The following is a 17,184-nucleotide window of genomic DNA, read 5'->3' as shown; positions in this document are numbered from 1 at the left end:
ACAAGGCTGCCAGGTGAGAACTTCTGAGCAAAACCAGAGGACTCTGAGGCTGCCTCAACATTGCAGATGGTGGGTGGGAACTTGATTTTAAAGTTGTCCTGCCTTGTGTGCTTAAAATTAATGAGAAGCAGCAAGAACTTGTGAACAGACTGATTAAGTTCTTTCCCCAGTGTGTGTGCCATGAGAAGGGCAGAATTAGATGGAAGGGAGGCACTAATTCCTCCTTTCAAAGAGGGACCTTACATGATCCTGAATGAAGTCTTGCCCTCTGTGCCTCTAAAGGGGTTATCCTGACATTGTTTTCCATAAAAGGAAGGGAAGAGAGATGAAGAGATTTACTGAGGCATCCATTCATAACCTGTATCTCTGTTCTCTTTTCTCTTCCTGCTGCAATCAGTAATGTTGTTCAGATACTGTCCTCAGCTGCCTGCTGGAATGGAAGCTTCTTGGAGAAGAAGTAAGTGCCACATTTCCAGATGTATGGCTTTCTGTTCGTGCAGGGAATCCCTTTGCTTCATGCGCTTTTGCAGTGGGATTTGATTTTTTAATCAGGCAGGAGATGAGAGCAGATGTTCCCTAAAAGGGTGGGGTGGTCAGAACTGGGTAAGGAAGGCAAGTGGTCTAAGAGAGTGCGTGGTGAGTGTACTGTAAATGGCACAGATTTCTTGGAGTTGCCACAACTTACTCTTCCTTATGAAACAGATATCAATGTCTTTAAAGAAAGGGATCAGGATAGGACATTGAGGGAAATTAGGGATGCCAGGTATCTGAATAGTCTCTTATCCAGCTGAGCTAGCTGGTGCATGTGAAAGTATACTTCCACACAGGCTGCTCTTGAAAATACATCAGCGGCAGTGAGGAAGTGGTTTCCTTTTAGGTTTGTGCTCCTGCTTGCAAAAGGAGGAATTTCAAACGGGTGTAACCCACAACAGGTGGTGACAAGGTTGTAAGACATAGCTGAGTCAAAGGCTGTGGGTTGGGAAGGCTTGTGTTGGCTGTGTCTGTAAATGTTGAGGAGGTAACAGCATAAGATGAAGAGGAGGAGAAATTTTTCTGGTGATGTGATGAGTAAATGACCTCTAACTAGGTGAAGAAAAACTTACTTACTCTGAGTAATCTTTACGTAATGCATTCCAAGAGCAGCTTGAACACAGTTTTCTAATTATTCTGGTGTTTATCTGCTTGTCCGGTAGTTTCTTCTCTAGTGTTGTGACATGTCATTGCATTAGGAGGGTTGCGTCATGTTGGTTTAAAGCCCTTGTTAAGGTATGCAAGTTGTTGAGTCACTTTAAATAGTCTCACATCTCCTTTGAATGTGGAAATGAGTGGAGCTTATGGCTTCATCAGCCAAATGCAGTTGTTCTTCCCCTTCAGTGGTGGCTAGTGCAGGACTTAACTTCTACAGAAAATCTTCAACCAAATGAATGTTTAATTCTGCAGGCTTAAATGAGGCTGTATTTAACTATGTACCTTTATACATGAAGTCTTATGTCAAGGTGCACTTGACAGAAATACCCCAGTGCATCCCTCCTGTGACCTAAGGCCATGTAGGCCTGTTTTCTTTACAGGGTTAGTAGGGAAGCAGCTTTTCCATGGCTGTGTGCCTGAGCACAGCCAACACTACCTTTGCAGAGCACAGCCCCAAGAGTGCTGTGTACCAGTGTGTCTCTGGGGATCTGTTTCCAGGCTGGAGCCTGTGATGTTTTGGGAATAGCCATTCTAGTACAGCCGCCCGTGTTTAGCTCATGTTCTTACAGTCACACCACCAAACTGACAAGTGCATCTTGTCTTTAATAACTTCTCCTTCAGGGTGTCTAATACAGTGCTCTTAAGTCAGTGAAGGAGTCCTGGGGACACCAAAGACTTTGAAGTGTTTCCCTGCAAGAATCTCAGCCCTAACCGAGACCTGGAGGAATTTGGAAGGAAGAGTCTTTGTTTCTAGACTTAGGAATTCTCTAGTGGTCATTTCTCAGTTGCTTGCTCTAAGGCCATATAATGGGGTCTCTTCCTTAAGCTTATGCCTGTCTGTGATTTCTTTTTTAAAGAATCGATGAACATTTTAAAACGAGTCCAAAGATCCCAGGCATTGATCTGAACTCCACGAGAATGCTGTTTGAGAAGCTGATGAACTCCCAGCACTCCATTCTCCTAGAGCAGGTATTGCACTTCTGAGATTTGGATATTCAGAGGGGAAAATTAAGGCTTTGTCCCTCTCCAACATGCAAGTACCAGCAGAATTGTTGAGCAAAGGTTGTATTGCAGATCTGAAATCCAGACACTTAATGGTACTTCTCCTTTGACCTGGGCTGATTTTGACCTCCTCAAAATGTGTCTCCAAGGTTTTTATTTTAAAACAAGTTTAATCTCATGGCATTTAATACTTGAATATCTGCTGAAATAAACTCTGTGTGTGTTATATTTGTAATTATTGTGTGTCTGTCAGGAGTTGAGTACTTCATGGTTGTATAACTTATTCTAACTCAGAGAATTTCTTTCACAAGTGCAGAGCTGTGGGATAAAAGTATACATGTTCCCCTTGCCACTTTTAGCTATAATATTTATAGCTTTGGGTTTTTTCACCCAGGTTTGACTTCTGAAACAGGGTTTTGCCATTTCATCAGCTCTTTAACATTGTCTGCACTGTAGGTGCTCTATCACCCAAGATAAATCATCTGTTTTGTTTTGCTTTCTCTCTAGATACTGAAAAGCTTTGAAAGCTTTTTGATTCCTCAGCTGTCCAGCTCTCCACCAGATGTTGAAGCAATGAGGATCTATCTGATTCTCCCAGAATTCCCACTGTTCCAAGACTCCAAGTATTACATCTCTCTGACACTTCCTCTAGCAATGGCTATTTTGCGCCTGGATACCAACCCCAGCAAAGTGCTTGGTAAGTGTCATTTAAAAATTGTTTTAATTTAGAAATAAAATATTATTTCAAAGAGCACTTTCTAGGGAGGTTAATCTAATTTACCTTATCTACTTTACCCACATTCAGAGACTCAATTCCAGATAAATTTTCATTCCTCTGCAGAAACATAGATTTTTGTATATCATGAAGATTAAATTATCCTATTCTCTTAAATTTGATCAGCTATTGATCACTTCAGAATATCTCTTCTGTATAAGGTAAAAGGAGAATACTAAGTATAATATTAAATTATTTTGTCCTCCAGAAGATGCAGACAAACCTTGGTCTGTGACTAAGTTGAACACTTAAACACTTCTCCCACTTCTGAGTCTTTTACTTTCTAATATATTTTCCTCTGAGCTTATTTTAAACTGGACAGAACATGTGCTGCTTAATTGATTGTTACTCACATTTGTTAAGCTACTACTGTTCTTGTTATCTTACTCTGTTTCTTAAGGCTGTATTGTACTAGACCTGATATCATCATGTAAAATGCCATGTGGTGCATTTTACTCCAAAAGAATTCTAGGCTCCAGCTTTTGCTGTGCAGGTGATTGGTTCTAGGAGAGAAGCTAGTAGTCAGGCTCCTTTCAGGGGAAATTAAGGATTACCTGTCCTTGGCAAGAAAGCAATCAGCCTCTCTAAAGAGGGGGAGTTAATCCTTTAGTGCAGATGTGCCAGGAGACACAGTCTGACCCCTGCTAGAAAAGTATGTCGTGCTACAGAGAATTGCCCAGGCAGCTCTTTGTTTGTCACTCCTGCGAGACAGATGGTTGCCCACAACATCACAGTATCCTCAGAATGCCAGATACATGAAACAGTGTCTTGAATTAAAGACTGAAAAACTTCAAATTCAGGCTCTCACCCTGATCAGGGTTTGGGCTGGGTAATGACTGGTGTGGCTGGATTGGAATGGAAAGGGAGCAACTTTTCTGGTTCTGATATTTCAATAACTCTGCCTCACTTTCCTATTGCTATAGCTAGGGCAGGAATAGGGAAGTTTTTTGAAAGTCTTCAGGTATATTCCCCTTTTTTTCAGTTGTAATCCCTTATTTAGGGGATACTCTGCCCTTTGATTGAGGTTTATATTGATGTCCTCTGCTTTCCAGATAACTGGTGGTCTCAGGTGTGCCCAAGATACTTCCTCAGGCTTGTGGACCTCTATAAAGGTGCAGTGGTTTACCTCCTCAGTGGAAGGAAGACGCTGCTGATCCCAGTCCTGTTCAGCAGCTACATTACAGCTGCTCTCAGGCTTCTGGAGAAACTCCACAAGGTGAGAGGAAAGCCTGGGCATGTGTTGGCTCAAGGTGATTCAGTCCTGTCTGCCCTTGGCCAGTTGTGAGCTGTCCATCAAGTCACAACATAGGAAAGATGCTTTCCTAAGTCCAAGGTTCTTGAAGATTGCTTAATCCTGACTCAAAGACCAGAAATAAAGTTACCCTAAAGAATGGCATCACAAACACCTGTCCCTTGATGGTCTCTGCTCTCACTGGGTTGTTGCTGGGTGGTGAGGAGGAGAGGGAACTTAACCACTTGTTAAAATAAGTTATAAAGAGGTTCTATTTGATTCTTCTTGGTTTGTACCAAAATATAAGAGATTGTGTATTGTTTGCAGAACATTCTGGGTCCTTTTGTTGCAAGCTGCTATAACTGAATTTATGAAAGCAAACCTGAAAAATGCTGAAAATATGTTAAAATATGTTGAATATTTCCATCTGTTCTGTTCACTAGGTGAATCAAAAGGTTAAACACGTGGAATATGATAAGTTTTATATCCCTGAGATTTCCAGCTTGGTGGACATTCAGGAGGATTATCTCATGTGGTTTTTGCACCAGGCTGGAATGGTAAGAGGTTTTATGCATAGTCATGAAATAGCTGTCCATGTTTGTGTCTCTGGCTGTAGATATGTATTTCCAATATCCTTAATCAGAGCATAATGTATTCAGTATAGGAGCTTCTATATGTTTAATATCTCAGATCTGAGTGCTTTACAAAATTGACTTAAAAATAAAAAGACTGTCAAAAGAGCTGGAGGTAGCGATATTTAACCAAAGCTTGCAACAGTCTCTGTGATTGTTCCTGTGAATTCCATTCAATCTTTGCACGAGGTGATTAATTCAGTCACTGGATCCTTTTAATGTAATCAAGACCTCAGGAGCCAAGTCCTGTATTCTAAAATTATAATTTTTACCCTTTACTTCTGCTGTTTAGGCAGGTATTGTGAATAATGTAGCCAGTGATGTTAAAATGTTGCTCTGTAAGAGGAGGCAGTGTGGCGTTCTGGCTAGGGGACTGATCCAAGCCTCAAGAGATGTGGGTTCTATTCCTGGCTCTTCCAGTAACCTGCTGGGTGATCTTGGGTAAGACCCTTCACCTCTTTTATGTCTCACTTTCCCATCTGTAAGAAAGCAGATAACTAAACTGAGGGCTGGAATATGCTGTGTGGGAACCCAGTGAGATTATTTAGTCATAGCAAGGAAAGGATTATCAAGTGTAAAAAAAAAAACACCTGAAACCATCTGCCAAGGGATACTGCAAGAGTAAAACCTGACTGTAGTGATAACTTCTGTGTGTTTTCATGGGCTTTGTAAGTGTTGTGTGTGCTGTGCCCCCATCCTCTACTTCCCATCATTTAAATAGTGCTGCTGTGCTTACCTTTAGTGAGCAGAATGATACAGTACTGACTTAAATTTATGTAAGGGATAGTTAAAAATGTGTCAATATGGCTAATGACGAGTAATTTGCATTGCAGGGATGTTCTTGTATCACCGTGTAGTGGTGTTATAGTCTCTCCTGTTTCATGTGGTTTCTGCATTTGTTACTCTTCATAAGAGCAAGTTTCACCCATGGCAGACCAACACAGGATTCTATGCCAGTCAGTCCTCTCAGTAATGTTTGATGTTCATGTTTTGAATTAGACTTGTGCATTTTCTTGAGAAGGAAGTTCCCGTGCATTTCTTTAATAGGAAGAAAAATGGGTTGTTGGTCTCAAAGGTGGAAAATTTACTTTGGTCTGCCTTTGGACTAGTCCATCCAAAAAAACCCACAAGACACAAAATTGAAAGAGTAAAAGATTTTCATACTTTTCTTTTTCTTTCACAGAAAGTAAGGCCATCCATCATGCAGGTAAGAAATTGTTTCTCAAGACTCTTATTTAAAGAAGTGCTTTGGAAGCTGTGGATAGGAACAAATCTTGCCTGTCTTTCTTGCAGGATGCTGTGACTCTTTGCTCTTACCCTTTCATCTTTGATGCTCAAGCTAAGACCAAGATGTTACAGACAGATGCAGAACTACAGATGCAGGTGATCATTCTCTGTCCCAATTTTCCTGACATATTTCTTTTGGAAAGGGTGGTAACTAGGAGCTGGTATGGACAACAATTTATTGTTTCCATGATACAGGAGAGCAGTGTAGCTGGAGAACCTCTTTGCCTTGGATACTGCAGAGGTAGTGCTTGGTGTCTTTCCCTTCAAAATGTTTGTCTGGCAACATCAGGACTTCCAGATGTGCATGTCTTGGAAATTTAAACTGTACAGGGAAGGAGTAGTTATGTAATTTTGATAATCCATGGATAAGGAGTAAGGTGAGGAGCTGTAAGACTGGATAAGTAGACAAAGGTTCAGGGAAGTGGACACTTGTTTTGAAATTTCTGCAGGAGATTTCCTTCTAATATTTCCTTCTAATAATGAGGTGAGTGTTGTAGACCAGCTGCTGATGCTGTTTGTGGCTGCAGGCAGCAGCTGTTTGCAGCAGCCCACCCACCCAGGTGCAGTGAGGGGCACAGCCCCGGGGCCCTCCAGGAGTGTGCTGACAGCAGCTGTCCGGCTCCAGCACCCTGCAGGTGGCAGCCAAGCCAGCTCACAGCCCGGCTGTGACAAGGGCAGCTGGCTTCTGTGCCAGTGGAAATGTCCCAGCACGAGGCACTGCTTGCACAGGTGCCTCCTGAGACGGGCACAGCGTTGGGCACTAGGACCTGTGTAAGCAGGGCGTACAGGCACACACACAGTGCAGAGGGAGCATGGCATTCTTGAATCCTGGAGAAACCAAAAAGGCAGAAAGGACCACCAGGCATGTAGGTTGTTAACTGTTTTCCTTTCATAGGAAGAAAAAAAGGCTTAGGCATAGGCTGCTTTTCACTCCTCTTTTATTTACAGGTTGCAATAAATGGTGCAAATTTGCAGAATGTCTTCATGCTTCTCACCCTGGAGCCTTTGCTGGCCCGAAGCCCTTTCCTGGTACTTCATGTTCGCAGGAGTAACTTAGTTGGTGATGCTTTAAGGGAGTTGAGCATCCATTCGGACATTGACTTGAAAAAACCTCTCAAAGTAAGTTTCCCCCATATCTTCAGCACCCGCTTGTTTAGCAAATATTTCTGCAACCTTTCAGCCATTCACATTACCTCTTCACCAGTGTGCAGTAACTTCTAAATAGGTGTTGCACACAGGAACATTTGATCTAGTCAATGCAAGGATTCAGTCTTTTTTCTGACCCCTGGCAGTGGATAGTTTACAAGAAGGCAAGCACAGGGTTTTCTCTCTTCTACTGGTGTGTTGAGTGTACAAGGACCAGGAAGGAAGCATTTTGTGATGTTATGCAGTCTCTGTTTTGCCCTTTTGCAGGAGCAGGCAGTTTATAATAGGATGTGTTTTATCTCTCAGAGATTGCTACAGTCTTCAGTAGCTGCTGTCATGCTGCTGCTTTGATAGTTGGGACAACAGGGGTTATTTGTGATTTGCATGAGGATTTAAACATTCTCAAAATACCTGATTTGCCACCCCTGTTCCCTTTCTGCCCCTGCAGGCAGAGCACTGAAACCAGCTCCTGGGTTGCTGTAGTTTGGGCATGTTGGTCAAATTGCTTTGCATGGCTCTCAGAGAGAGGTCTGATTCACTCAGTCTCAGCTCTGCATCCCTGTCACTGACCTGCTTTTTCTACAGGTCATCTTTGATGGTGAGGAAGCTGTTGATGCTGGAGGAGTGACAAAGGAATTTTTCCTTCTGTTGTTAAAAGAACTACTCAACCCTATCTATGGCATGTTCACTTTCTACCCGGAGTCTAACCTGCTGTGGTTTTCAGACACGGTAAGCTCTTGCCCTCTGTACGTGCAGGTTGGAATAATATGCTGCATTTAAAGTACAAAGAAGTTAGTGGCAAACTATGGGAAAGAAATGTTTCTTCCTATCATTTTCTACTCATGATACAATGTGAACTCTATTTTCAGTCAGTGTAAGTAGGTCCATTAACCTTAGTAGAATGGTGATGGCTGTGCTTACTAAAGAGTTGGCTCTCTCTCTTTATTCTTATCCCATAATACAGCTTGTATTAAGGGTCAGGTGACAGGTAATAGAACTTATTATCATGAATGTGATGGTCATGTGCTGTTATACAGAATGAGAGGTTTAGGTGGTAATGGCATTAGAGTTCTGTACCTCCCTTGCTGTTCATATAATTGCAGCCAATCCACTTAGCCATGCATCACTATTGCCTTCAGGATCTAAAGCTGTTAATGCTTTATGTGAAGAAGCTCTTAAGCAGCAAGGAACATGGCTTGTAGTGGAAGGTTGTTGGTTTTGGAAGAGTGCAGAGTGCAAGATCTGTACCTGTCAGATGGCTGGAGATGGTGGTTTATGTTCTTTTCCTCACCTCCATAGGCAGCAAGGTGGGAAATTACATAGCTGGTCTTCCCTTAAGGTGTGGCTGTCCTGCTTGGGGGTTTACAGGGAAGGAAGTGACCTGGTACCTTCTGTAACTTGTAAACAGTATTACAGAGCACTCACTCCTAATGTCAGTGCTATAAAACAAGTCTCTTGGCACCAGGAGAGATGAGGGTGTAAGCCCTGGAAGTGAGTCATGTATCGGGAACATTTAGCAAACGTGGGCAGCCAGTCTGTGACTGACACAGCAGCGTGAGAGTCAGTATGTGAGGAGAGGGAGGCCTGTGCTAGCCCCTCTGCTGGTGTGCCTGCCTGGCTAGAACTGTGATGATGCAAAAGCTTTTAATAGAAAATAGGATGGGTAGTGGGGAGGGGATTGTTAACACATTTTCTTCAGTACACAGACAGTAAACGTTGAAGCACTGTTACTGTCTAAGTGCAGAGGTATTTAAAAAGGAATTAAAAGGCAGGTAAGGTGAAAAGCTGGTGTTTCTACTGTGATCATGGCTTACAAAAGTAATAGAACATGGGTTTTGGAGCTTCATTTCTGTGACGCACACCAGCAAGAAATTTACAACCAAATTGGTACCTGATGGGAGCTCTCTGACTGTCCCAGTTGGAAAAGCAGGGTCTGGCTTCTTAGTGCATGGAGGAAAGGGTACTGTGCCTTGCAGCAGTGACAGTGTGTCTCATCAGGATTTCTCTGTGTGGTTTTGCAGTGTTTTGTAGAGCACAACTGGTTTCACTTGATTGGCATCATATGTGGTCTTGCAATCTACAATTTCACAGTGGTAGACCTTCACTTTCCCTTGGCTCTGTACAAAAAACTCTTGAACGTGAAGCCCTGCCTAGAGGATTTGAAGGAGCTGTCCCCTACGGAAGGAAGGTATGAAAATCAAAATTTGCAGCTTTTCTGGGAAGGTAGATCATCCAGCTAAGAACAGGAAGTGCTATACTAGATAAAAGCTGATGAATAATACACCTCCTGATCCTTTTGAGTAACTGATTAATTTGAGTGACTATGAAAACATATGAGCTGGTGGTGAATTTTGTGTACAACTTCTCTCCCTAAGCTATTGGATCAATCTGCTTAGGCTCCCACCCTTCTGACCTGAGAAACTGGGTACCAACACAGCCAAAAGAGACCTCCCACATCCCCTTTGAGAGCAGGAGTGGAAGCCTGTCCCTGCCCTATGTGGTTGTGCGCATGATCCCGGATCCCAGCCTCAGCCTTTCCCCTGGAGCCAGGCTCAGACAAGCAAGCAGGGGACTGTCTGTAAGGCTGTGAAAGGTCCCTTCCATGAGCCAGAGCAGCTTTGACCTGCTCCCACGGCAGGAAGAAGTTGAGTGGAGTGAAAGAATTACTTTTTCCAAGTATTGCATCTTTGCTACCTAATTGTATAGGGATGCTGGTTCCCCCTGACACTGGGAAGTTAAGATACTGCTGTCTGTCTGCTGTCTTATTTCTGTTTCTGAGTTGCCATCTGATTCATCTACACAAAGTGACAGCTGTATTTATCAATAATGAGGTAAAATGCTAGGAAGACAGCAGCAGGATTTTGGGGGGTAGCAGACTATTTTCTATATGATGGGCATACAGATACAGTCCACCTCTGTCTCTTCCTCCACTCCCTCAGACCTTTGTGTGGTGATGACATAGAATTAGAACTTTAGAACTAGAAATGTAATTCTGTTCCAAAGCCAGGATCATTAAAGATGATCCATGAACTATGTTGTCATAGACTTCATTGATAGTTTCTGTGGACTGGCATTTATCCTAGTTCTAACAAAGCATCTCTTTATTTGAGGTGTATTTCTTACTGCTTTAAGTGACTCAGATTCTTTCCCTTTCAATCTTACTACCCAGATGTATGATGCTGTTTACTTCTGCTGAATTTGTTTTCCCTGTTAGAGGTATGGCTTTTTAAATCTCTGATTTTTTTTTTTTTTTTTTTTCATTTCTTTCCCTACATGTTATTTAGGAGTCTCCAGCAACTTCTAGATTATACTGGGGAAGATGTGGAGGAGACATTTTGTTTGAATTTTACAGTAAGAAATGTTTGACATATCAACTTTCTGATTACTGTGGTACAGTTGAAGCCTATCTATATTTTCATGTGTATTCTGTCTGATTCCACATGCCTATAGCACTTAGTCCACGCTAATGTTAAAATGTTCTTTGCTGTCAACTCCCTTCTTCTTTTGTATGTACGTGGTCCTAAAAACTGAGCTAGTAAGTAGATTGAGCTGAGTGGTTTTCAAAATAGCCTTGTTGTCACTGTTCAAAGACCTGATGCTCTGACAGGTTGTGGGTGATGGGCTCATCTTGATCTGGATCATTTTTTGACTCTCTGTCCAAGGCCTGCCCTGGGGTAAAAACAAGGTACCATAAAACTGCTCCACACTGTGAATAACCTTGCTGAGCAAGGAGAGTGGTTCCCATTTCCTTTTTGCATGAATGAAAGCACATAGACTCTCTTAGATCAAATTTGCCTCTGGCGTGAGTCAGACCTGCATCCGACTGTCTCCTGCAGCACAGAGCTGTAATTTGGGATGAGGCAATGAAGCCATAGTGATGGTAATGCAGGCTGTATTAAAAAAGGATACTATTAAAGTAACAAAAGAGACTCTTCTTCAAATCCTTTTTCACATATAAGGGCCTCTTTTGTCTGTGGCAACTTGAAAATTGGCCCTTTTGTATTTTTTTTCAGGTAACCAGTTAGTGTACAGAGTGTAGGGTTGTACTGGTGCCATCCTAGGCTGGCAAAAGTAGGAAGATGTCTGTGTCATTTATTCTTCCTGTTAGAAAGGAATAAAAATTATTTTAGGTAAATTTCCTGTGGGAAAAACCCATGACATTGGTAACTAAAAACTGTTTTTAACTAAGCTCACAAGTTCTGGCAATAAAGAGGACTTCCTTTTTTAACAGAAACTCAGTGGGTTAATTCATTTTATCTAAGTTCACATTTCAACTTAATAGCAGTCCAACAGCAAATGTAGGTGATGAAGGGTGGTGAAGCATGCAGGGTATGAAGCAGAGAGCAGAAGTTTCTACATGTACTGTTGTCTCTGGCCCACCTTTACATGCCAGTCCTCAGCTGTCTGAGTTTAAGAGGACTCTGTCTTTCTTATAGGCACGTGCCTTGGAAAATACATCTGGTAAAATTAATTTCCTGTTTTTGTACAGATCTGTAGGGAAAGCTATGGTGTGACAGAGCAGAAGAACCTGATTGAAGATGGAGATAAAATCCTGGTGCAGAAGGACAATAGGCAAGTGGGGATGGACTCATGCTTGTAGTGAAGTCATGTGCCACAGAAACCCTGGCTGAAGGGAAATGTGGGGGCTAATTAGCAGTCACTGCAAACAAATTTTAAGAGCAGTTGCTCAAAAATTACTGGGCACTAGTGGCACTTGAACAAAAATCATCTTTCCGCCAATATTTGTAAAATGTACCATTCACTTGGATTGACATCTTCCCTATAAAAGGCCTCTATATAGACTCTTGGTAGTTTTTCTCATTTTAAGTATACATTTGAGACATGATTTTGGCCCAAGTTAATACATCTGATGGCTTACAGAGGAACTGTATGTAACCAGCAAAACTGAGCCTGGCAGACTTGTTTGTACTCCTGATTCTGGAGCTGGAAACTTTCCTTTGAGCACAGTCTGACTCCTGTCCCTGATCACAGCCAGAAGGACCTGGTGTACTTGGATCTTTCCATTTGACTGAACAACCCACAGTTATTACTAGCACAGCTACCATTCCTCCCCCCTTTTTTTGTCCAGATGCTGAACTATTTTCTTCCCATAATCTTGTAATTGGATTTCTACAAGTGCCTTTATTACTTGAAGCAGTGTTCACATTCTTTCTCTGCTGGCAAAACATTGTGATCCAGTGACTAGTCAGCAGCATGGCTAGGGCCTTGTACTAGGGTTGCTGAAGACCTTGCTGGCAAGGCTGGAGATGAAGTAATTTCCTATTAATCTCATTATTTAAAAGGGTTTTGAATGAGTCTGAAGCCACTGCTATAGCAAAAGCTTTGTCTGTGCTACTTCTTACCTACTTTACTACTCCCCAAAATGGTGAAATTACACAGCTAAAGAACTGCTTCCATGCAAAACCCACATGAGTTTCACTGAAAACAGAAGATGGACTTCAGGTAAACCAGAGGAGTGTTTAATCTACCCTCCAACAGTGAAGGAAAGATAAAAAATGCCAGTGTTAGAACCCTTTAGATTTTTAGGTTGGGCATATACATTCAAAAGAAAACCTGCCTTTATTTTACAGTATGCCATCCAGTAAAAAGGAACAAAGATGTTAGCAGGGAACACTTGGGAAGAGCCACCAGGGTTAACTACTGGAAATGTTTATTAAGTCAGGACAAAGGAAGAAAATCCTTAAGAAGAAAAGCTAGTGTGTAGTTCCACCAGCTTAACATTCCAAAATTCAGTTGCTTTATCCTGACTGGAGTTCTGAACTCAAGCTAACCTCTAAATCCAAGTCTAGACATGACTGTCAATTTACCTTACAGTGCTTAATGACTTCCTCCACCTCTATGTTTAGAGGCCAGGGACCAATTTGCTGCCCTATGGCCTGCGTAGTTTGTTGTGTACATGTCTGTGGGCGCTGCCCTTCCCGTGAGAGGAGAGTTCATTGGGAACCAGGAATGGACAGGATTGCTGTAACTGACAAATGCAGAGTAGGAAATGCCTGCATTTTCCCTTTCTCCTTTGGAGTTCATAAAATGCTCTTGATGCAGAATTCGTGACCGTAACAGCTGGAGAGGAATTAAGCAACAGTAAAGTGCTTAATCAGCTTGAATTGCCCTAATGCCCAGGTGACTATGGGGAAAATGACAATAAAACAAATGCACTGGAAAATAATCGGTATATGATTTCTTAGTCCAGGTTTTCGGTTTTGTTAGTCTGCTTCCTTATTTTCTTTTTACTTCCTCACCTGTCCCTTGCTCCTTTTGCATAGTTGTATGTGGTGAGAACTCCATCAGATGGCCAAAATGTTTCTTCCAGTTGTAACCTCCTCAGCTTTAGTGGTGGTCAAGAGCGTAGGGGACCTCCCATGCCACCACTGCCAGGGAGTAAGCACAGACACGGTAGCACTTGTGCTGAGCACTCCGTCCGTGTTGCAGTGACTTGAAACATGGTGAGAGGAGAGCAGTGGGTTGAGCCTGCTGAGGACTCGTGTTTGCAAAACACTTTACAAGCAGAAGCAGGAAAACCTGGCAATGCTAGTGCTTAGACATATGACTAAAAGTGTTTTCCTTTGCCTGCTTTCTCTCAATGCATTAGGGAAGAATTTGTCGAAGCCTACGTAAATTACATCTTCAACTTCTCCATCCAAGAGTGGTACACAGCCTTTTCTACTGGCTTCCTGAAAGTGTGTGGTGGGAAAGTCCTGGAACTCTTCCAGCCCACAGAGCTCAGGGCCATGATAGTTGGAAACAGTAACTACAACTGGGAGGAACTGGAGGAGGTAAAGCTTCCCTCTTGTACCATTTTTTATTTTGCACATGTACCAGGATTGTGCAGTTGCATGAGATGGGCATTAGTCTGTGTCAGGAGATGGGATAAGCCACAATGCTTTTCTTTTCATGCTCCTTGTACACTTTGCTGTCACTCACATGAAAAGTTTCTCACTGTTCTAGCCTGCTACAGATAAAGCTCAGGGAGGAAATTCAGGATGAGGAAGGACAGGGAGAAGGACTTCCATTGCTTTTTTTAGGGATGAAATCTATGGCTGAAGGGAGGACACAAAGGGTTTTACCTTTGCAGTAAAACTTGACTGCACAAGGGCAAAAATTGTACAAGGGTTCAGAGGGGAGTCTGGACACCCAAAAAGGCTTGTATCCTCTCAAAATCCATAGACCAGCAAGTCACTCAAAGTGCAGAATGTGTGATCCTGTTCATGAGTTCAGCCTGTGAAAAGGCACTCCAGAATTGCTCTCCACACTTGTAATTAGCTGAATAACAGAAGGCTAATGTCTGCCTTCCTCACATTGCCAGGAGAGCCCTTGCCATGTCTTTGAGCCATGCCATTGCCCATCACCCATCCTGGGTTCCCTTTCAAAGCTATCAGGCACAGATGTAATGTCAGATACTAGAAAAGATCAGGTCTGGTTCTACTTAGTCTTTGTTTTCTAGTGCCAGCTGAAAACGTGGTATTTTGGTTTTTAATAGAGCGCTATCTATAAGGGAGACTACACTGCCACACACCCAACTGTGAGAATGTTCTGGGAAACCTTCCATGAATTTCCCTTGGAAAAGAAGAAGAAATTTCTCTGTAAGTATCTTGCAGTGGTGTAGCATCTCCTGGAATTAAAAGGTTTGGGTGGGAGTGGCTGCAGAGCTTCATTGCATTGAGTCGGGTGATTCAGCGTGAGTGACAATATCTGCTAGTCAGAGCTGGGGCGTCCCTCTTTTGTGTTTTTTTCCCTTCTGTCCTAGCCACCTAGCTGGCTCTAGGTGGCCCTGCTTGAGCAGAGGGTTGCCCCTGAGGACCTCCAGAGGTCCTTTCAACCTCAGCCCCTCAGATTCTGTGGCTGCTGGAAGGATAAAGGCCAGTGTTCGTGCCTGGCACTGGCCTTGCTGTGCTGCAGCTCCCCTGGGTGCCAGCCAGGCTCTGCATGGAGTCGGGTCAGGGTTTCAGCCCCTCCAGGCAAGTGGGGCTGGACTTGGCTGTGGGTGCAGCCCTGGTGGGAGGTCCCTCACCTGTCCCACCTGCTCGGCCTCCCTTGTGCCTCTTGCAGTGTTCCTGACGGGCAGCGACCGCATTCCCATCTACGGCATGTCCAGCCTGCGCATCATCATCCAGTCAACGCCCAGCGGGGAGCAGTACCTGCCCGTGGCTCACACCTGCTACAACCTGCTGGACCTGCCCAAGTACAGCAGCAAGGAGATCCTCAGCGCCCGCCTTGTCCAGGCCATCGACCACTACGAGGGCTTCAGCTTGGCCTGACCCTGCGGGGCTGGCACAGACTCTTGGGTGCTGAGCAACAGAACTATGGGCTTGGGCTTTATTTTTGTAAGAGAATAGATCTGAACATATTTTCCCTTTTTTTTTTTTTTTTTTTTTTTTTTTTTCTTTTTTTCTTTTGGGAGGTCTAAATATAAATAATGATAATAATAGAGATGATGCAGTCTCAGCTTGATGCTGCCAGCATTTTGTGGGGCTTCAGCAGGGAGAGGCTCTTGCTTTGAATTTTTTCATCTACTGAACAAAACCAGTTCAGTGGGCATTTCTGTTGTTTCCCCTCCAACATGACATCACTGCCCTCCTGGCAATTCCTTGTGGTTTGCTTCTGTTGCCCCCATACACACACAGTCTTACCTCTTTTAGTTCAGTTGAAATATTTTGATGTCCGTTGCATTTAGGGTATGGTGTAAACAGGATGACATAGCGATCTCCTCTTTGAAAAGCTGTGATTTCCCCCCCACCCTTTTTCCCTCCCTTTTTAAATGCAAGCTGGTTCTTGCTTGCTTTGAATGGAACTATCTCCTCTGCCCTTCAGTCCTTGGTGGATGGTACTGGGCTGGGATGTCATTTGTGACCCCAGAGTGGTGCATTAGTGATGTTCTGTCTTCTTGCACCAGGATGTCTCATGGAAAATACTGTAGTTTACAGAGGTTGGCTTGTTTTTCCTCACTTGTCTTGAATTTTGTTTTCAGGCTTCTCAAGCCTTAGAATCCCTCTGGAGTGAGGTTTGTGTTAGGCTTGTGGAAGGACAAACCCTGCCTATCATAGCAGGTTTCTCTGAATGCCTCCCTGGTGTTGTGTTTCTGTCCTGGTAGGTCTGCAGTCTGAGTGGGTGGGCCACCCTCTTTTTCCATCCCAACAGCCCCGTTACTCCAGTACAAGGTGAGGTGGCTGCTTTTACTGCTGCCACCTTTGTCCAGAGGAGCTGTGTGCATGGATGTGCGAGTGCAGGGCTGTGGGAGTGTGGGAAGGGTGCAAAATCTCTCCAGTCTCGTCAGGTCAAAGAAGGGAGTAGAAAATCCCCATTTGAGTGATAGTCCTGTCTGTACTGGTTTGATCTTTGCAGTTAGGCTTACTTTACTTTGCTGTTTGAGAACTGCCCTCTCACTTGGCAACTGTTTTGCCAGGGGGCCTGAAGGACAATCTGTACGAATTAAACTGAAAATGTAGAAAAATCTCTACCTAAATCTATCCTTTATAATTGGAGAGCTTTTGTCCTCTTTTCCTCGGTCTCACTGCCCCATTAAGTGAAGTTTGAATGATTTTTCTCCCTTCTTCCCTGCCATTTTTCAGACTTTGATGTAAATCTCATTTTAAGCCTAGGGTGGTTTTGACATTGACTTGTTATTAGGACATAGTATTTATGCACCATGTTCAATTTACAGTATTGAACTTTGCACCTCGTAACAAAAGGTTTTAGGCTTATGGATTTATTTTTTTTTTAAAGACGAGCTGTGGGCTACATTGAGAGCCCCCCAGCCTCTTTCTAATGCAGCATTGAAGACAAATATACAATTATATCAAATGTTTATTTTCGATGTGTGTGTACATAGTACAGTATTATGCAATAAATTTGATGTTTAATTCTGATGGAGTGGCTGCCTTTCCATGTCGGGAAGCAAAGGAGAG

The 17,184-nt window shown here is 43.1% G+C and overlaps 1 protein-coding gene across 7 annotated transcripts in view; it reads left to right on the top strand.

Annotated features, from left to right (window-relative positions):
- HERC3 (HECT and RLD domain containing E3 ubiquitin protein ligase 3) overlaps positions 1-17,145 on the top strand; it is a 44,913-nt gene extending 27,768 nt beyond the window's left edge. For all 7 annotated transcript variants that reach the window (XM_072928601.1, XM_030271725.4, XM_072928604.1 and 4 more), the window contains 15 exons: positions 398-457; positions 2,046-2,157; positions 2,698-2,887; positions 4,018-4,181; positions 4,640-4,753; positions 6,012-6,035; positions 6,122-6,211; positions 7,064-7,234; positions 7,847-7,990; positions 9,283-9,449; positions 10,546-10,612; positions 11,751-11,833; positions 13,872-14,055; positions 14,760-14,862; positions 15,329-17,145. In XM_072928601.1, the coding sequence (XP_072784702.1) occupies positions 398-457; positions 2,046-2,157; positions 2,698-2,887; positions 4,018-4,181; positions 4,640-4,753; positions 6,012-6,035; positions 6,122-6,211; positions 7,064-7,234; positions 7,847-7,990; positions 9,283-9,449; positions 10,546-10,612; positions 11,751-11,833; positions 13,872-14,055; positions 14,760-14,862; positions 15,329-15,537 (1,882 nt within the window). In that variant the 3' untranslated portion in view covers positions 15,538-17,145. The remainder of the gene's footprint in view (positions 1-397; positions 458-2,045; positions 2,158-2,697; positions 2,888-4,017; positions 4,182-4,639; positions 4,754-6,011; positions 6,036-6,121; positions 6,212-7,063; positions 7,235-7,846; positions 7,991-9,282; positions 9,450-10,545; positions 10,613-11,750; positions 11,834-13,871; positions 14,056-14,759; positions 14,863-15,328) is intronic.
- Positions 17,146-17,184: the final 39 nt, after the last annotated feature.

This window comes from Taeniopygia guttata, chromosome 4 (assembly GCF_048771995.1).
Source record: "Taeniopygia guttata chromosome 4, bTaeGut7.mat, whole genome shotgun sequence".
NCBI classification, from domain to species: Eukaryota; Metazoa; Chordata; class Aves; order Passeriformes; family Estrildidae; genus Taeniopygia; species Taeniopygia guttata.
This window is presented reverse-complemented; position numbering and strand designations above follow the sequence as displayed.